The sequence below is a fragment of the Tinamus guttatus genome, unplaced genomic scaffold (genome assembly GCF_059628265.1).
Source record: "Tinamus guttatus ecotype Peru unplaced genomic scaffold, ASM5962826v1 Tinamus_guttatus_pri_ptg000472l, whole genome shotgun sequence".
Taxonomy (NCBI): domain Eukaryota; kingdom Metazoa; phylum Chordata; class Aves; order Tinamiformes; family Tinamidae; genus Tinamus; species Tinamus guttatus.
Genome location: NW_028289006.1, coordinates 1,523,017 through 1,537,809, shown reverse-complemented (window position 1 = coordinate 1,537,809; position 14,793 = coordinate 1,523,017). Strand labels below are relative to the sequence as shown.

General features: G+C 39.5%; 1 protein-coding gene across 1 annotated transcript in view; it reads left to right on the top strand.

Annotated features, from left to right (window-relative positions):
* The window catches only part of UBN2 (ubinuclein 2), a 42,647-nt gene that overhangs the window by 26,851 nt on the left and 1,003 nt on the right, over nucleotides 1-14,793 (top strand). Inside the window, exons 10-16 of the mRNA XM_088532956.1 lie at nucleotides 2,115-2,228; nucleotides 3,524-3,667; nucleotides 6,000-6,050; nucleotides 7,556-7,598; nucleotides 8,273-9,811; nucleotides 13,527-13,773; nucleotides 14,494-14,583. Coding sequence (XP_088389082.1) covers nucleotides 2,115-2,228; nucleotides 3,524-3,667; nucleotides 6,000-6,050; nucleotides 7,556-7,598; nucleotides 8,273-9,811; nucleotides 13,527-13,773; nucleotides 14,494-14,583 — 2,228 coding nt within the window. The remainder of the gene's footprint in view (nucleotides 1-2,114; nucleotides 2,229-3,523; nucleotides 3,668-5,999; nucleotides 6,051-7,555; nucleotides 7,599-8,272; nucleotides 9,812-13,526; nucleotides 13,774-14,493; nucleotides 14,584-14,793) is intronic.

The window sequence follows — 14,793 nt, the reverse complement described above, 5'->3', positions numbered from 1 at the left end:
CTCTCTGGCAAAATCTGCAGACATGTGCAACACCTCGGGTGGGAATCGTGCCTGATCTCAAGGGTTAGCAAAGGCACCAGATCCCATTAAAGCCTCCTGTCCCCCTAAACGTAAAGAGTCTCCATCACGCTGTTGCATGTTTGCAAAGCCTGCAACCTCACAGGCATCCATCCATCTGGAACGCCATAAGACCTCTTGCATGGGTCCTAATATTACTTGCATGAATTGGCGCAGATCAAAAGGTGTCAATAAGTGACTCGTTAGGATTGAATTAACGATAGCTTGAGTAAATGGACCATGTAAGCCATACTGCTGTACTGATTTGTGTGCCTCTTTCACCAAATCAAACGGCAAAGGCCCCCACTGGTTTGGCTGTCCTTGAGGACCAGCTATTACTGGGAATGCTGATAATGCTCCCTGTTCCGCAAGTGACAACCTTATATCCCTCCAATGACTCTGAGGGTCATAATCTATTTTACTCTGCACCTCCTCCCCACTCTTTGCTACTCCCATATCAAAGCAAGTTTCTTTTACCATATTGCTCCCCCTCCGCCCCGAGTCCCCTTTTCAAGCTTCTCAAGACCATCCAGTAAGGCTTTGGCCCAGCCGAGCCGTTCTTCATTCTCGGGTGGAGGGTCCGGCAATGGAGGTGCAGATGGAACAGGCGCAAGTGGCTCCTCAAACACCAGCATCTTCCAATGCTACGGTGGCCCTGTTCCTGAAGTGCTTGATAAGGTAGACAAGACCGACTTCCACGTAGTTGCCAGGTCTCTCACGTTTTTATCCTCGCTAGCGATGCGATCCCAAAGCTGCTGCCCCACATCTTCCCATGTTTCCAGATCAAATACTAGGTGGGGCTTGGCTTTGAACCCATTCTCTCTGCACCAGATCGAAAGCTTACAGAGGGTCTGTTCATCATGCTTGATTCCTCTTCATGCAGAGCTTGGGGCCTTGCAAGTGTCCCCTGTCTCATGCCCATTTGCACAGCTCATAGAGCTTCTTCATACTCACGCTGGCCTCTCGCTTAGCGAGAATTTGTCCCAGCAAGGTGAGTGCTGCTTCCCTATCCATTCTCGAAAGCGGTCTTATCTGTGCAGGTCCGACCTTAGCGCCATCCAGGCTGGTCGAGCTTATCTGCCACGGTGGACGCCAGCCTGCTTCTGACTTCCACCCCTCCCTCTGTCTCCTTGACTGCCGCCTTCAGTATACAGATTCGAGGGGTCCGCATTTAAGCGTAATTCCAGGAGTCCCTGTCCCTGTTTCGCATTTAAGCGAAGTTCCAGGTTCCCTGTTTGGGCGCCAGATGTTGGAAGTCGGCTGGAGTCAAGACCTACGCTCAATGTGAGATAAGAATCTTGCTCATTTATTTAACGTAATAACAGCACTCTTATACAGTTTACCCTCGCCCACATGGTGTGCACGTGCCTCAAACAGCTCCCTGTTGGCTACAGCCTACGTTCGTGTATACATATCATTGGCTGGCGTTATGTTTCCATACTTTGGATTACAACAGGGCTCCTCCCAGTTTGCGGTTGCCTAGGCATCCGGTTTACTTCTCTAGGCGGCCTAGTTCCCTTTTGTTACCGGGCCAAGGAAAGGTCAAGGGCAAGTCTCCATCTGAAGGCCTGGGTTGTGCAGGCCTTTTGGGAGAGCATGGCCCCGACTCTCTGACCATTCCTCTGTAAGAAATTGCAAACTGAGAAGGCGACAGAGACCCAACCATGCTAGGCAATAGAAGTAGGTATGTTCAAGTTCAGTCAAGAACACGAACATATATGTTCAGTTATATTCTTTGTAGTTGTTTCCTCCTAGCTAGCTTATTTCAGAATTGCAGAATTGTGAATAGATTACTTAAAAATGGAAAGATGCTAGGCAAAGGCGCTATCTAAACTTCATCATCAGCATCCTGATGGCATCCATCCAGTGTACTGTTTTTACTTGTGATAGTGAGTAGGGAGGGAGATCAACTATTTACATCTCCCCGAAGTATATAATAAGAATCTGAAGACTGGTCTATCTTTCCTAGCACCTAACAGAGTACTCCTTCCTTATTTAAGGATACAGTTTGTGTCTGTTCTTTATACTTCTGAAGAAAATAATTGTTCTAAACTTAGGTTACAAGCAGAAGATGAACGAGAGAAAAATGGATCAGAGGAAGACGATGATGAGAAACCTGGAAAGAGGGTTGTAGGACCCAGAAAAAAGTTTCATTGGGATGATACAGTGAGGTGAGCCAAAACTACCTCTCTTTGCTGAGATTTTTCCTTTCTTTTTAATGGGATCACTAGGAGGAGGATGTTATAGAATGCGCTCTAAAAAATGATCCTTTTTGGAAGCACAACTCGACAAGCTTTGGAGAGCTCTGAAACAAAGCAGGCAAGCTAGAAAACTGCACACTTAACTTGAAAAGCAAAATCATGCCAAATCCTTTTATCACTGCTTTAAGCAAAAAACAGAAGTGGAAGCTGAGTTACAGCTGCTTCACACCATTCTGGGAACGCTGTCACAAAATGCTGTCATCCAAAGAGCGGTTAAGATGTCTGTCACAGTAAGATAGACCACCAAAATTGGCTGGGCTGTGTTGGCAGGCCTCCCAGTCCTTGGGTAAAACAGAATCCAGAATGTATGATGGATGCATCGCCTTGGCACACAGATTCTGGGCTCTCTTTGGAAAGCAATAGATTCTTGTCTGAAATACTGAAGTCTCATTGTTCTGTTTCCTAGAGTGGATTTTACTGAAAATTAAGATGATCTAGATAATTTAAGAAATAAATGGTATTTTTTAGCAAGCAGATCCCACTAAGTATTTTCCATAGAAGATATAAGCTGACTTTAGAACAGACATGAATATTATTTAGAATGTGTCATTGAATTTATCAAAATGAATACTCATCTTTACTGTAGTAAAACATGAGAGAAGGAGACTTCATGGAATATATATAACTAGCATAGCTTGATTTGCCCAGGAGAAGCCATATTTAAGGACAAGAGATGATATGCAAGTCTTGTATTTTCATTCGGTCTTTTCATGAGGCTCAGAGGGGTAAACATAAACTCTGTGCAATTTTAGGTTTTTAATGGCACTAGAAAAGAGCATCCCTGTTAGGCTATTCTATTGAAATGGTGATTTGGTGTTGAATGGGATTCATCATTTTTGGACGTGCTCCATTTTTAACTGAGGTAGAGGTCATTGTGAGCAAAATGAGAGAAGACATTTCAGGAACAAGAAAAACTCAAAAAGATGATAGTGAAACAAATACAAGAAATTACTAAAGGTAAAAATAAATGAGCTGTAAGGCCTGATAGAAACCAGGGACAGCACTGAAGAGACACAAATCACACCAGCTAGGTCATAAACATGTTAGAAGCAAATTATATATAGGAGAAAAAGAATGGTTAGAGATGAGCCCCTTTTATAACTGCCACTGGACAGCAGTTATGCAGCATTAGTTCTTCCATTTCTCAGATTTTTTTTCTGCCGAGCTTCGTTTCATTCCATGCATTTGTTCTGTGCTCTCTACAGATCTTTATTGTGTAATCTTGTCAAGATCAAGCTGGGATGTTATGAGCTAGAGCCAAATAGAAGTCAGTCTGCTGAAGATTACCTCAAAACCTTTATGGAAACAGAGGTGAAACCACTTTGGCCTAAGGGCTGGATGCAGGCAAGGTAAGATAGCTCTACAGTGGGTGTTTACTGTTCTGTGACTATTTCTTGAACCTTATTTGTTGTGATGTACTTATTTTGTCTAAGCATTACTGATATGAGTTGTTTAAAAGCTCAAAATATGCTAGTGGAACTAGAATACTATAGAAGAGTGGATGTTCTTTCAGAAACTTAAGTTTGTCTTGCATGTAAACCTGAGAGCTGAAAGAAGCTTTTCTTGGAGAGCTATTCTCTTTAGTCATCTGACAGATATAAAGTTATGTCCCTGATGCTTTTCTCTTTTGAGGTAAAGAAAGAAATGACTGCTTGAAAAGCTTTTCCTGTGATGGAGGATGGCATAGAAAGCAATGTTATCTGTATCTTGGAAGCAGTCTGAGATGCAGTGCGATTTAGAAGTTAAAATTATAAGTTGGAATTTTAACATCAAAAATCTAATGTATATTAATTTTTATAGCAAATTTTGTACTCTGTGTGTGGTCATTCTAGAATACCTACCTGCCAAAACTTTATTTGAAAACACATTAGCATATCAGGTACTCTATCCACAAGATAAGTGTGCTTAAAAAGTTCTGTCATATTTTAAAGCTTTCTCTAAAAGTGCCTTCAAGAAAAAGAAATAAATAAGAGCTGCTTGAACATCACTTTCTGTTGACCAGCAAGACTTTGTTTACTGACTGGGTAGTTTTAATACACAATATGTATTCACATATAGACTACCTTGTTACTTGCATTTAGAAATATTTTGAACACTATGAAGGATTTCTATCAAGCATGTAATATTAAGATGTACCTTATCTAAGTTATCTAGCCTCTATGGCATGGCACTCTTATAGTGTTTGTCCTGCTTTCTGTCTAAAAATCAGATTTGACAGAGGTAAGTAATTTTGTCAAACAGGTGGGTGACCACACTGTAGCAACTGGGTCAAAAGGGAGATAAATGCTCTGTTAAAAAATGCCTTGTAAGAGACAGAAAAAGAGAATATAGATGTCAGCCCCTGTGTGCTAAAACCCACCAGTCCATAGAAAAGAAATGATAGCATTTTGTTCCTTTTCTGGAAGTTGCTGATCAGAACAACTCTTTCTAACTCCCATTACACTTGTTCAATGTATTTTATGCCATGCCTGTTATACCGTGGCATTACAATTTATTGGTGACTGGGACGTCCTAAACAAAAAAGACTAAAGAAAGACAAAACACCAAGGAGGAGGGAGAAAAATATAGTTCTAAAAGTGGTGAGCTAAACTTTTCAGGAGGAAAGTCCCTATTATTTCCTGACATTTTTTCGTAAGTATTCAGTAGTCTGGTGGAGAGTAATATAATACAGGCTTGGAGATTGGTGGGGTGAAATAAATAGATGTGAGAATGGAAATCAGTGTTTTGACTGTGGAATGGCAAACACTGGAACCATCGCTGGAGGATTTTAATGTTTTCTTATTAGTTTGCTTGAGACTTGTAGAAATGTGGGGTTTTTTAACTGTTGCAGTTCTCTGGGATAACTTATCTGAGGTGAAAGCTACTTTAGATGGTGATGTGGTCAGAGTTTACATGGTGACATTGACATAGGAAAATCTTGGCTGTTTCTCTGTAAATACCACTTTAGGCTTAACTACTTGGGAATAGAGAAAGGAAATGAGTTGCCATTAACTGCCTGATTATAACTACATTTGGATACCAAGCTGTAGCATAAGTACAGGTCAGGAATTGTTCTAATTTTCCAGGACAGGAATTGATAACACAGGAGTAAAAGCATGTGCGCTTTCTTGGGATTACTGTATTGAGTTTTACTGCTCATAGAGCTGCACCACTTGCTTCATCGTGAAGTGCAAGTGTATATGCAGTGTAATAGATGCCAAAGAAGTGGCATTCAAGGGCTTATACAGAATATTAAAAAGCAAGGTTCTCTTCTGGTTTCCCACCTCCATCCCCTCACTTGAAGGAGAAAAAAAAAGGGGGGGGGTTGAGAAAGTGTGGGAGGAAAGCCTGTGATCAGTGTGGTGGTATTGGTGTGAAGAGTTTAGAGAAATCCTTCATTTCATATTTGAAATATTAACAGCTCTGAGAAGGGAACAGAATTCAAAATGTTTCTTCAGTCCTGCCAAAAAAGGTGATACTGTGACTTCTGTTTGGCCAATGACCAAACATTTGTGTTTGAATGTGAACTTAATCATTTTTTAAATTAACATTCTTGTGTTTATGTCTGCCTGTAACTGCACTGTGGCAGCAATAGGAGTATCTTGCTGTAGATCTGCTTTGAGGATAGTTGAGTACTTGGGGATCGTGTGCTGATTGTCCCTGTAGAATCACCTTCTGTTTCTTTTCTCACCCCTCTTCCAGGATGCTTTTTAAAGAAAGCCGAAGTGTTCACAATCACCTCACTTCTGCTCCGTGAGTATATTAATGCTGACACTCACTAGTATCTGCAGGTAGTTCATAGCCTTGTGTTGCTCAGTTCTTACTCTTTCCATCTTCATACCAGCTCTTTCTGGTTAGAGGGGAAAGAAGGGACATATCTAGGGGTTTGAATATATTTATAATGTTCCCAAATTTATAATGTTTTAACATAGGCATTTGGAGTTGTAGCACTTTAGTTAAACTAAATCTGGTGGATATTCATTCTTGGATTAATATCTTTTCATCAAAATATTTCAAAATACTGTAGAAGTGGTATACAGGGGCTTACACAGAATATGAAAAAGAAAGGTTCTCTTCTGGTTTCCCACCTCTATCCTCTCACTTGAGGAAAAAAAAGAGGGGGAAAAGAGCAGGGGAGGAAAGCCTGTGCCTAAAATTTGCTGTGCAGCATAACCGATCAAACCCACAGACTGCGGTGTTTCCCACTCTTTTCTTCAAGAATATTTCTCTACCTACAGTAGACTCTGCATCTAAATGGAATTTTACCTTCCTGATTCTGACAGCACTGGTCCTCTCTGAGGACCCACTGTCATTAAGCCAATATTCAAGTAACTAACTATGGCTCTGAATGTCATCTAAATTACAACTTTTTGTGATAGAGATAAGCAGGCTATTTTTCTACATAATACTAAAACTACACAGTAGTCCACCTTCAGTAAGATACTTTTTAAAACTCAGCATGTTCCTGATTGCTTTGGAAAGGAAAATAAAAGAACTATAAGGTGTTAATCTGTTGATCCTTTGGAGGAAATAGAAGTGAGACAAGAAGGTGAGAAGTGCTTAATTGCTAATTTGAAGCTGAGGAGTATTAATGCTAGCCTTAATGCTATCTTTGCTTGCATAACTGGAGTTGACACAATCATGTTCATTTGAGATGCAGGAAAGACTAGAAGCTTATTTAGCTGCTTGTTGTAATAAGCAAGTTAGGTTTTACAGTTGACAAGCAATAAAACACCTTGAGGGTAGGTGAGAACACCCACCACAAATGTTTTTGTGTCTTGATGTAATACAAATGAGATGAGACAAAAAATGACAATATAAAGTGAAATTATGTAGGTGTTATATGTAATTTCAGTTTAAATAAAGCTCCCGTATGCAGGCAAACTCTTAAAAATGTAAAAAAGGTTGGAATTACTTGATAATCTTTTTTTTCCTAAACTGGGAAAAGGACAAAGTGAATATTTTAGCTCAGTATACACTAGTTTATCCATTCAATGATTTTTTTTTTATATCCAGCATATATGCAGAGATATCTAACAAGGGCAAATAGATCAAAAGTATGTTGCTTGTTTCTTTTCTTATCCCAACCACTCACTCTTCCTGATATTTTGGCCTGATTTCTATTTCAAGGGTAGGGTATGAAAGTTGTAGCACAGTAGTTATCCTTTTACCTTAGATAGTATTGACTACTCCTCTTATTCTAATATGACTTATCTTTTTGTCTTCTGATTTGCATATCTGTGTCTCTCCTGTTTTAGGGCAAAAAAGAAGGTGATTCTGGCACCTAAACCCAAAGCGAAGGTAAATGCAACTTGTTTTCAGTGTAAGAGTGTGATATGACTCTGATGTGACTCTGACTTGAACAGCTTCCTGCCTGTGATTTGGAAAAATTCTGGCAGGAAGGTTCCTTTAGAAAATAGTAATTTAAGGGAATACTGTAAGAGGGGCTGATTTAGTTTGTGTTGTAGACTTTAAACCAAATAATGCAAAGGACTCAATTTAAACTGTGTAAGTTTTGAAGATAGACTATGAAGAGGTGCTATTCCCTTTGAAGTTTCAAAAAGTTTTAGTGTGTGTTTTGGTTTTGTTTTGAGCTAGTATTAAATTTGGCAACATTGGAAAAGTTGGGGGAATAACATAGTGAGTTGATACAGATTCTCATTAGACATGACCGTAGTCTAAATTCCATAGTCATTTTTCCTAAAGATCAGATTAGCTATTTTTTGCCACATAAATTATTCTTAACTGTGAGGTAGTCATCTTTGTGCCTCAAAAGCATTATTTTTTTATATAAATATTGAATTAGCACACAGGAGTCAACTATCTAGGTATCATAGGTACCTTTATATGGAAAATTCAGCAGTAGATCTTCATTTGAATTTGCAGAATTATAATGTTATACTGAAGAAGACTGGTTCAGCTCCAGGAAGGCTACTAAACTTTTCTCTTCTGCTCTTCCCCCTCTCTTTTCTCAGGACTCCAGTCCAAAGAAAGAACAGAAAACCTGTATGTCTTCAGTCAATTCAGGTTGTGCTGCTACACTGAGTTCCAGCACACCTACCTGCACCCCAGCCAGCTCTAGCTGCACACCAGCTCCAGAGACTATCTGCTTGGATGACTCACTGGATGAAGACCTCTCTTTCCATCCACCCTCATTGGATTCTATTTCGGATGCTCTGGCAGTTATCAATAATGGTGCCAAGGGGTCACCTCTTGGGCCCACTGTAGAAACACCACCATCAAGGCCCCGCCCGGGGCTGAGGGAAGAGAAGCTGGCAAGCATCATGAGCAAGTTGCCTCTGGCAACTTCAAAGAAAGTAGAGCCCGCTCAAACACCTCATTCATCAAGTCTTATTGCTGGTCACACAGGGCCAGTACCAAAGAAACCCCAGGACTTAGTTCACACTGGTATCTCTTCAGGCCTTATTGCTGGATCTTCAATTCAAAATCCTAAGGTTTCCTTAGAGCCTTTGCCAGCCAAACTACTTCAGCAAGGACTGCAGCGGTCAAGCCAGATTCAAGCTGCTTCCTCTTCCTCACAGACCCATGTTTCTTCTTCTAAAACCCAAGCAGCTATTTCCACCTCCTCTCAAAGACCCAAGGAGGCCAATATCTTGGTATCATCTTCAGAGGCCCAAAGTGGTGGTTCTTCAACATCACAGGTGACAAAGGCGCACCAGCATTCCACTGTACAACAGAAATATGTATCTCCTTTACAAGCAACTATTAGCAAATCACAGACCAACCCAGTGGTGAAACTAAGTAGTAATCCTAAACTGTCTTGTTCCTCACCAGTCCTCAAGACTCAAGACAAGTCCGTAGTGTATCGCCTGCCTTTGTCTAATGCCTCATCTGGAAGCAGCTCACAAGTATCTCACCCACTAGTTTCTCGGACAACATCCAGCACCTCTACCTCTAGTAACTATTTAGCCAAGGCTATGGTGTCACAGGTTTCTTCCCAGGGTTTCAAGCCTCCTTTCTCCATGGCTGCCTCTCCCAAACCTGCTGCCTCTCCCAAGTCCACTGCATCTAAGCCCTCTGTGACACCCAAGCCGAATGCATCACCTAAATTTTCATCTAAGTCCACCTCATCCCCCAGGCCTGCAGCAACACCCAGTTCTTCCAGTTCAAGTGCACTAGTTTCCCAGAGTAGTCACTCCAGCGGCAACCCCCTTCATAAACAGACCGGTGGTGTAAATATCAGCAGGCAGTCTCCCACAATGAATTTGCTGCCCTCTAATCGCACCTCAGGCCTTCAGCCTGCAAAGAACCCTCAGGCTTCTTCAAAATTGCCCAACTCTTCTCCTTCTGGAACTGTTGGCAAAAATAATTTGGGTGGAGTTGGAATGAATGTACCTGCCAGCAGAGGCAGTAACCTTAACTCGAGTGGAGCTAGTAGGACTAGTCTGTCTGGGGGAGCAGGAAGTGGAACACAGGGTGCTACTAAACAGTTGTCAACTCCACACAGACCATCTTCTGCCTCAGGGTCTCCAGTTGTAGCAGCCAGTGTGCAGGTATGCCTCTGAGTTTACTATTGTATCTTGTGTTGATACCTACTACACTTAGTTCATAAATATCTTACTCTGAAAATAAGTCCTTATAAGCCTCTGCTAAATGTAAAGACTTAAGTGAAGTCTTTTATGGGCATTTCCAGCTGATTATGAAAATCCAATAATTGGATGGGAGAAGGAATCCTGAGTTAAAATGACTGCTCTGTATTATAATGCAGTAGAACTCAGTATTTTGGTTTATTAGTATTTTTAAACACTAGAAAAAGTAAGCTTTCTGTGGCCATGGATTCAGAGGCTGCAGTGCTGTACTTCATTATTAGATGCACATGTTCCTCTATACATATTTGTAATGATGGTGGTGCTTGTATCAAAAGGTGTCTCAGTACACTTCTTGCCATGCTTCATGCAGGTTTTTTGTGGTTATGGTGTAATACAAGATATCTATTCCAATAACACCTGCAAATCTTTTCTAATATTTAAGAATAAATATGTAGTAAGATTTCTTTTCTGTGAAAGAGCTCATTGATGCATAAGGTTCCTTGAAAGATGAAACAAGCCAAACATATTTTAAAATTGTTATTCTAAAAGACTTGCAAACCTGTTTACCCAGAAGACAATGTTACTGGGGGTGATTTAGTTACTGAGATAATTTGAGATGTTTTCATCTTCCACTTTTTATTGCTGTCTTTACTACTTCAGTAAAGTGAAAGACTAAATCACTGCAAGTCTGTAGTAAATTAGAAAAACAGTGCATCTTTTTTTGTTTCGTTTTTGGGGGAGGTTGTTTCCCCCCCAGAACAGTGTGCATAGCTATTACATGGATAATCCCTTTTTATAATGCTTTAGAATATTCTTTTAGTATGCTGTTTTTTTTTCTTTTGATACAGATGAGTAAGATTTTCATTAGGCTTTTTTCTTTCACCTTTGTGTATTTGAATAGATGTTATATTAAACAAGAGACGTTAAACAAGAGATGTATCTGGCAGCCTTCTCAATTTGGGTACTTTGAATGGGCAAACACAACAAATGCACTGTAAGGGCCACAGAGGTGCCATATAGGGCCTAGAGAAGAGCTGAACCAGCTATGATGCAGTTTAGGCCCTCTAGAAGGTGCCTTTTCTGACATGTTGAACACAGTGAACATGTTGGGAACTGAGAGTTTCATTTCTCATGCAGTGCACACCTGCATGTGGTGGATGCTGCTGCAGTGATATGGAAGAGAACCTGAAATGATGTGGTAGCAGCTAGAGATGACAGACTAGGGAACTAAATGGTATTGTGTATGGTGTGAGAGGACTTCTGTAAAACACATGTGCAAGTAAAAGCCAAGTCATCTGTTCAGAAACCCTCCTTCTGGGGAAGGAGATGGATCTTGAGAGGCAATGCTGCTGAAGAGGAGGGCTGGCGCACGGCTGGTGGGTAATGAAGTAACATGAGCACATACTGTAATGCAGCAAAATACAGTGTTTTGGTATGTAGAGAGGGGAGAGCAGAGCAATTGGGCAGCTTATGGTATTATGTTTGTTACTGGGGCTTTGCATGTGCTTTTAGTGTTGACACTAAAAGGTTCAGGAGTGGTGCAACATTGATACGCTATCTATAATATATATATATATATATAATGTAGGTGTGTGTGTGAATATATTAGCCTGAAAGTTCTAATTGCTGACTAACTGAACTTGATTCCGGCCCACCTATAAGGTACAATGTACCAAAGAAGGGAAACTAATTCCAAATACATAACATAGGGTTGAGGTGAATCTTCTTTCCACTAAGTGCTTTCTAAATGAGATTGTTAATCAAGCAGAAGGTAAGAATGATGCAGAAGTTGTTTATTAGAATATTCTGACATGCATATGTAGAAGGCCAGACTAGGTGATTTCATCTGATAACTGTTTTTCCCATCATGGGAGAGTTTCCAAAAGATGTGCTTCCTTTTCCTCTCCAGCAGTTATTTACTTGGATATAAACTTGCCCTACTCTAGCTTCACAGAAATTTTGCTATATGCTACTCTGGCTGCATGTTTAGAATACAAAGCCAAAGTAAGCTAAAATTTAGTAGCCATGTTAGAACTTCTTGATGAAACCATGTGCATTTGTATTTTTGAGCAGAATCTGTCTTAAATTGGAGTCATTGAGGCCTAAAAGTCTATATAACTGGAGTGGAGCTGCTGTAGTTGAAATAAATGGGAGCATTTGAATTATAACTTTCTATGGCATTCTCTAAGTAATTTCTGTCACTGAACTTTTGTCTTGTTTCAGAAAGTACGTAAGGTCATGGAAACGCATGTTAACAAAGCTCCTTTCTCTTCTAAGGCATTTTACAAAGGAACAATTTGAAGAAATAACACTGGTTTTCTTTCATTCCACACTAAAGATTTAATAGACAGTGAATGATTGTCATGATCACCATTTGTCATGGACTTATTGTGAAATATATTTAAATGCAAAAGAGAATAAAGATCTACTTATACAGATTTTCATCCAGATTCTCTTCCAGGTGTGAGATGGAGTGTTTGTTATATATGTAGACAAAAACTGTTGCTCCTAAGATGGCTCATACAGCGAGTATCTACAAATATATCTGTATCTTTAGACTTAAATATCTGATATATCTATGTGTAGCTTTAGACTTCAAGGTTAATGTCTTCATGTTTTCTTATGAGCAGCAGCTAAACTTCCTTTAGCTGCTTTCAACACACTAAGAACAAAATTAGTAGTGAAACTTAAACTTTTTTCTTCCTGGTAGTTTTCATCACTTTCCTGTTTTTCTTTGTAAGTTGTTATAATAGAATTCAGGAAGATGTCCTTTTCACTATGGTCTCAGATATTCATTAAAATGTACCTCAAGTTTTGTTTTTGATTAAGGCTTACATGTCCAAATGTACATGTCCAGGACTCCTGTTAACTCAAATACCTATAAAATATCTGAGCTCTACTTTGTTACAAAATAAAAGATCATTTGATGTAGCATGTAAAATTATGGTATATTTATTGAGGAAAGGATAGTTAAACACAAATGTGCTGAGCAGCTTCTAATGTTTGAGGAGTTAATACAGATTGGGAACTATTGTAGCTAAAACATTGATTAATCTTTTTCCTTTTTAAATTACAATGCTTTTAATGTAATTATGACTTGTGAAGGTAGATAGTTTTCCAAGTGGGGAAACTTTTCTTGCCTTTTGCTCTTAAGTACTCTGCAGGCATTTATGTATAGGCATGAGTATACATATACATAGGTATATCTGCACCTCAGTAGCCTGGCACTTGAAGTGTGGTTTGCCCTTAAATATGGATTTTTGGCTTTTAAAAACTCTTTTTTTAGAAAGAGTATAGGGGCAGTGATTTTAAAGATCTTTGGATCTGTGTCTGATGATCGTGTGTTATAAATACAATGGAAGATATTGTGTTAAAGTTATTGCTGTTGCTGCTAAAATTACTGCTGTTACTGCTGATGCTGTGCCTAATTAGTGAGGAGATAAAGGAAATTGCCTGCAAAACTAACAAGAAAAACTTAGTTCAGCCACACTGCCTTTCCTGCATCTGAGACGTGGTTGTGCTTGCCTAGCAAATTAAGTGGCAAGAGCTCCTAGATAGATAATAAGTAGATGTTTAACATTTGAAGTACCATACTTAACTGATAATAATTGACTCTTACATCTTTAGAGGATGCTACTTAAAGCTTTAAAATCTTAAAGTACTTCTTCTCTTTGCACAGTCAACAGCAGGAGCATCATTACTGGCTAACGCCTCACCTCTGACTCTCATGGCATCACCGCTGTCTGTAACCAGCCAGAATGTGACAGCTGCGCCATTAGCTCCTTTTGGGATGCTGGGTGGCCTTGTTCCTGTGACCGTGCCCTTCCAGTTTCCTTTGGAGCTGCTTGGCTTTGGGACGGACACAGCCGGAGTGACAACCACCTCGGGATCTACCTCAGCAGCTTTCCACCACAGCCTAACTCAGAGTAAGTCGTATTAGTTGTCACACTTCTGTAGCGGAGGGAAGCAAGTAAAGATCCTAAGGGACTTAAATTCAGTTCCAGAAAATATATAAGGGAGATTAAATGTGAATTCTGGGGTTTAAAAAAATATTAAAATGTTATGGATGACCCTTGATAGATTTAAGTTTGTCATTGCCATATTCATAGTAGGTAGTTGTCTTTGTACTTTTTTTCAGATTTATTCACATATCTTAAGGAAGTATATCATGTGTATTTTTAAAATCTTCAGATTTTACAATAGAAATAAAAGGTTTAAAACTGTGATCATTCAAAAAAGTCCTTAGTTCACTAATGGCATAGGCCGTCTAATTCTAAAATTATTTTAATAGCTGAAAATATCAGCTGAGGTTGGGGTCTGTTATTTTCAATGCCTTAAGTCTTCAGGTTTTTAACCTATTATCAGTTAATTTTGGTCTTTCTACCTAAGAAATGTTATGAAGAGCTGCATCTTACCAAAAAAAAAAGAAAAAAAGGTTCCTTGCTGACTTTTGATTACCCTTACCTGAATACATGGAGGTGCTAGTGTGCATCCCAGCCATCAGAATGCTATCAGCAATTTATTTGTTGCTGTTAAGGTATCTCCAGAAATAACTGTTATTGTAAACTGAGATATTTTTCTTTCCATAAAGGTTGGATTTACTTTCTCTCCCTCTGTTCCATTTTTTCTTTCTCTCTTCTCTTTAGACTTACTGAAGGGTTTACAGCCAGGTGCTCAGCATGCAGCAACACTGTCTCACACACCTCTGCCTGCTCACTTGCAGCAAGCTTACACAGGTAAAGATAGTGTATCTCTTCCTTACTCCATTTAGTTTTGAGAAAAATAAAAGGTAAAATATCTGCATTAGACTGTAACAAAATGTTTGTCAGTTTTGAAAATAGTTTAGAGAAGATAGAAAACATATGAACAGACCCTGGTAGTGGCAGATGGTGCAAACTTTGCTATAGTTGTATTTTTAAAACCTGAATGATTTTTTTATACCTATC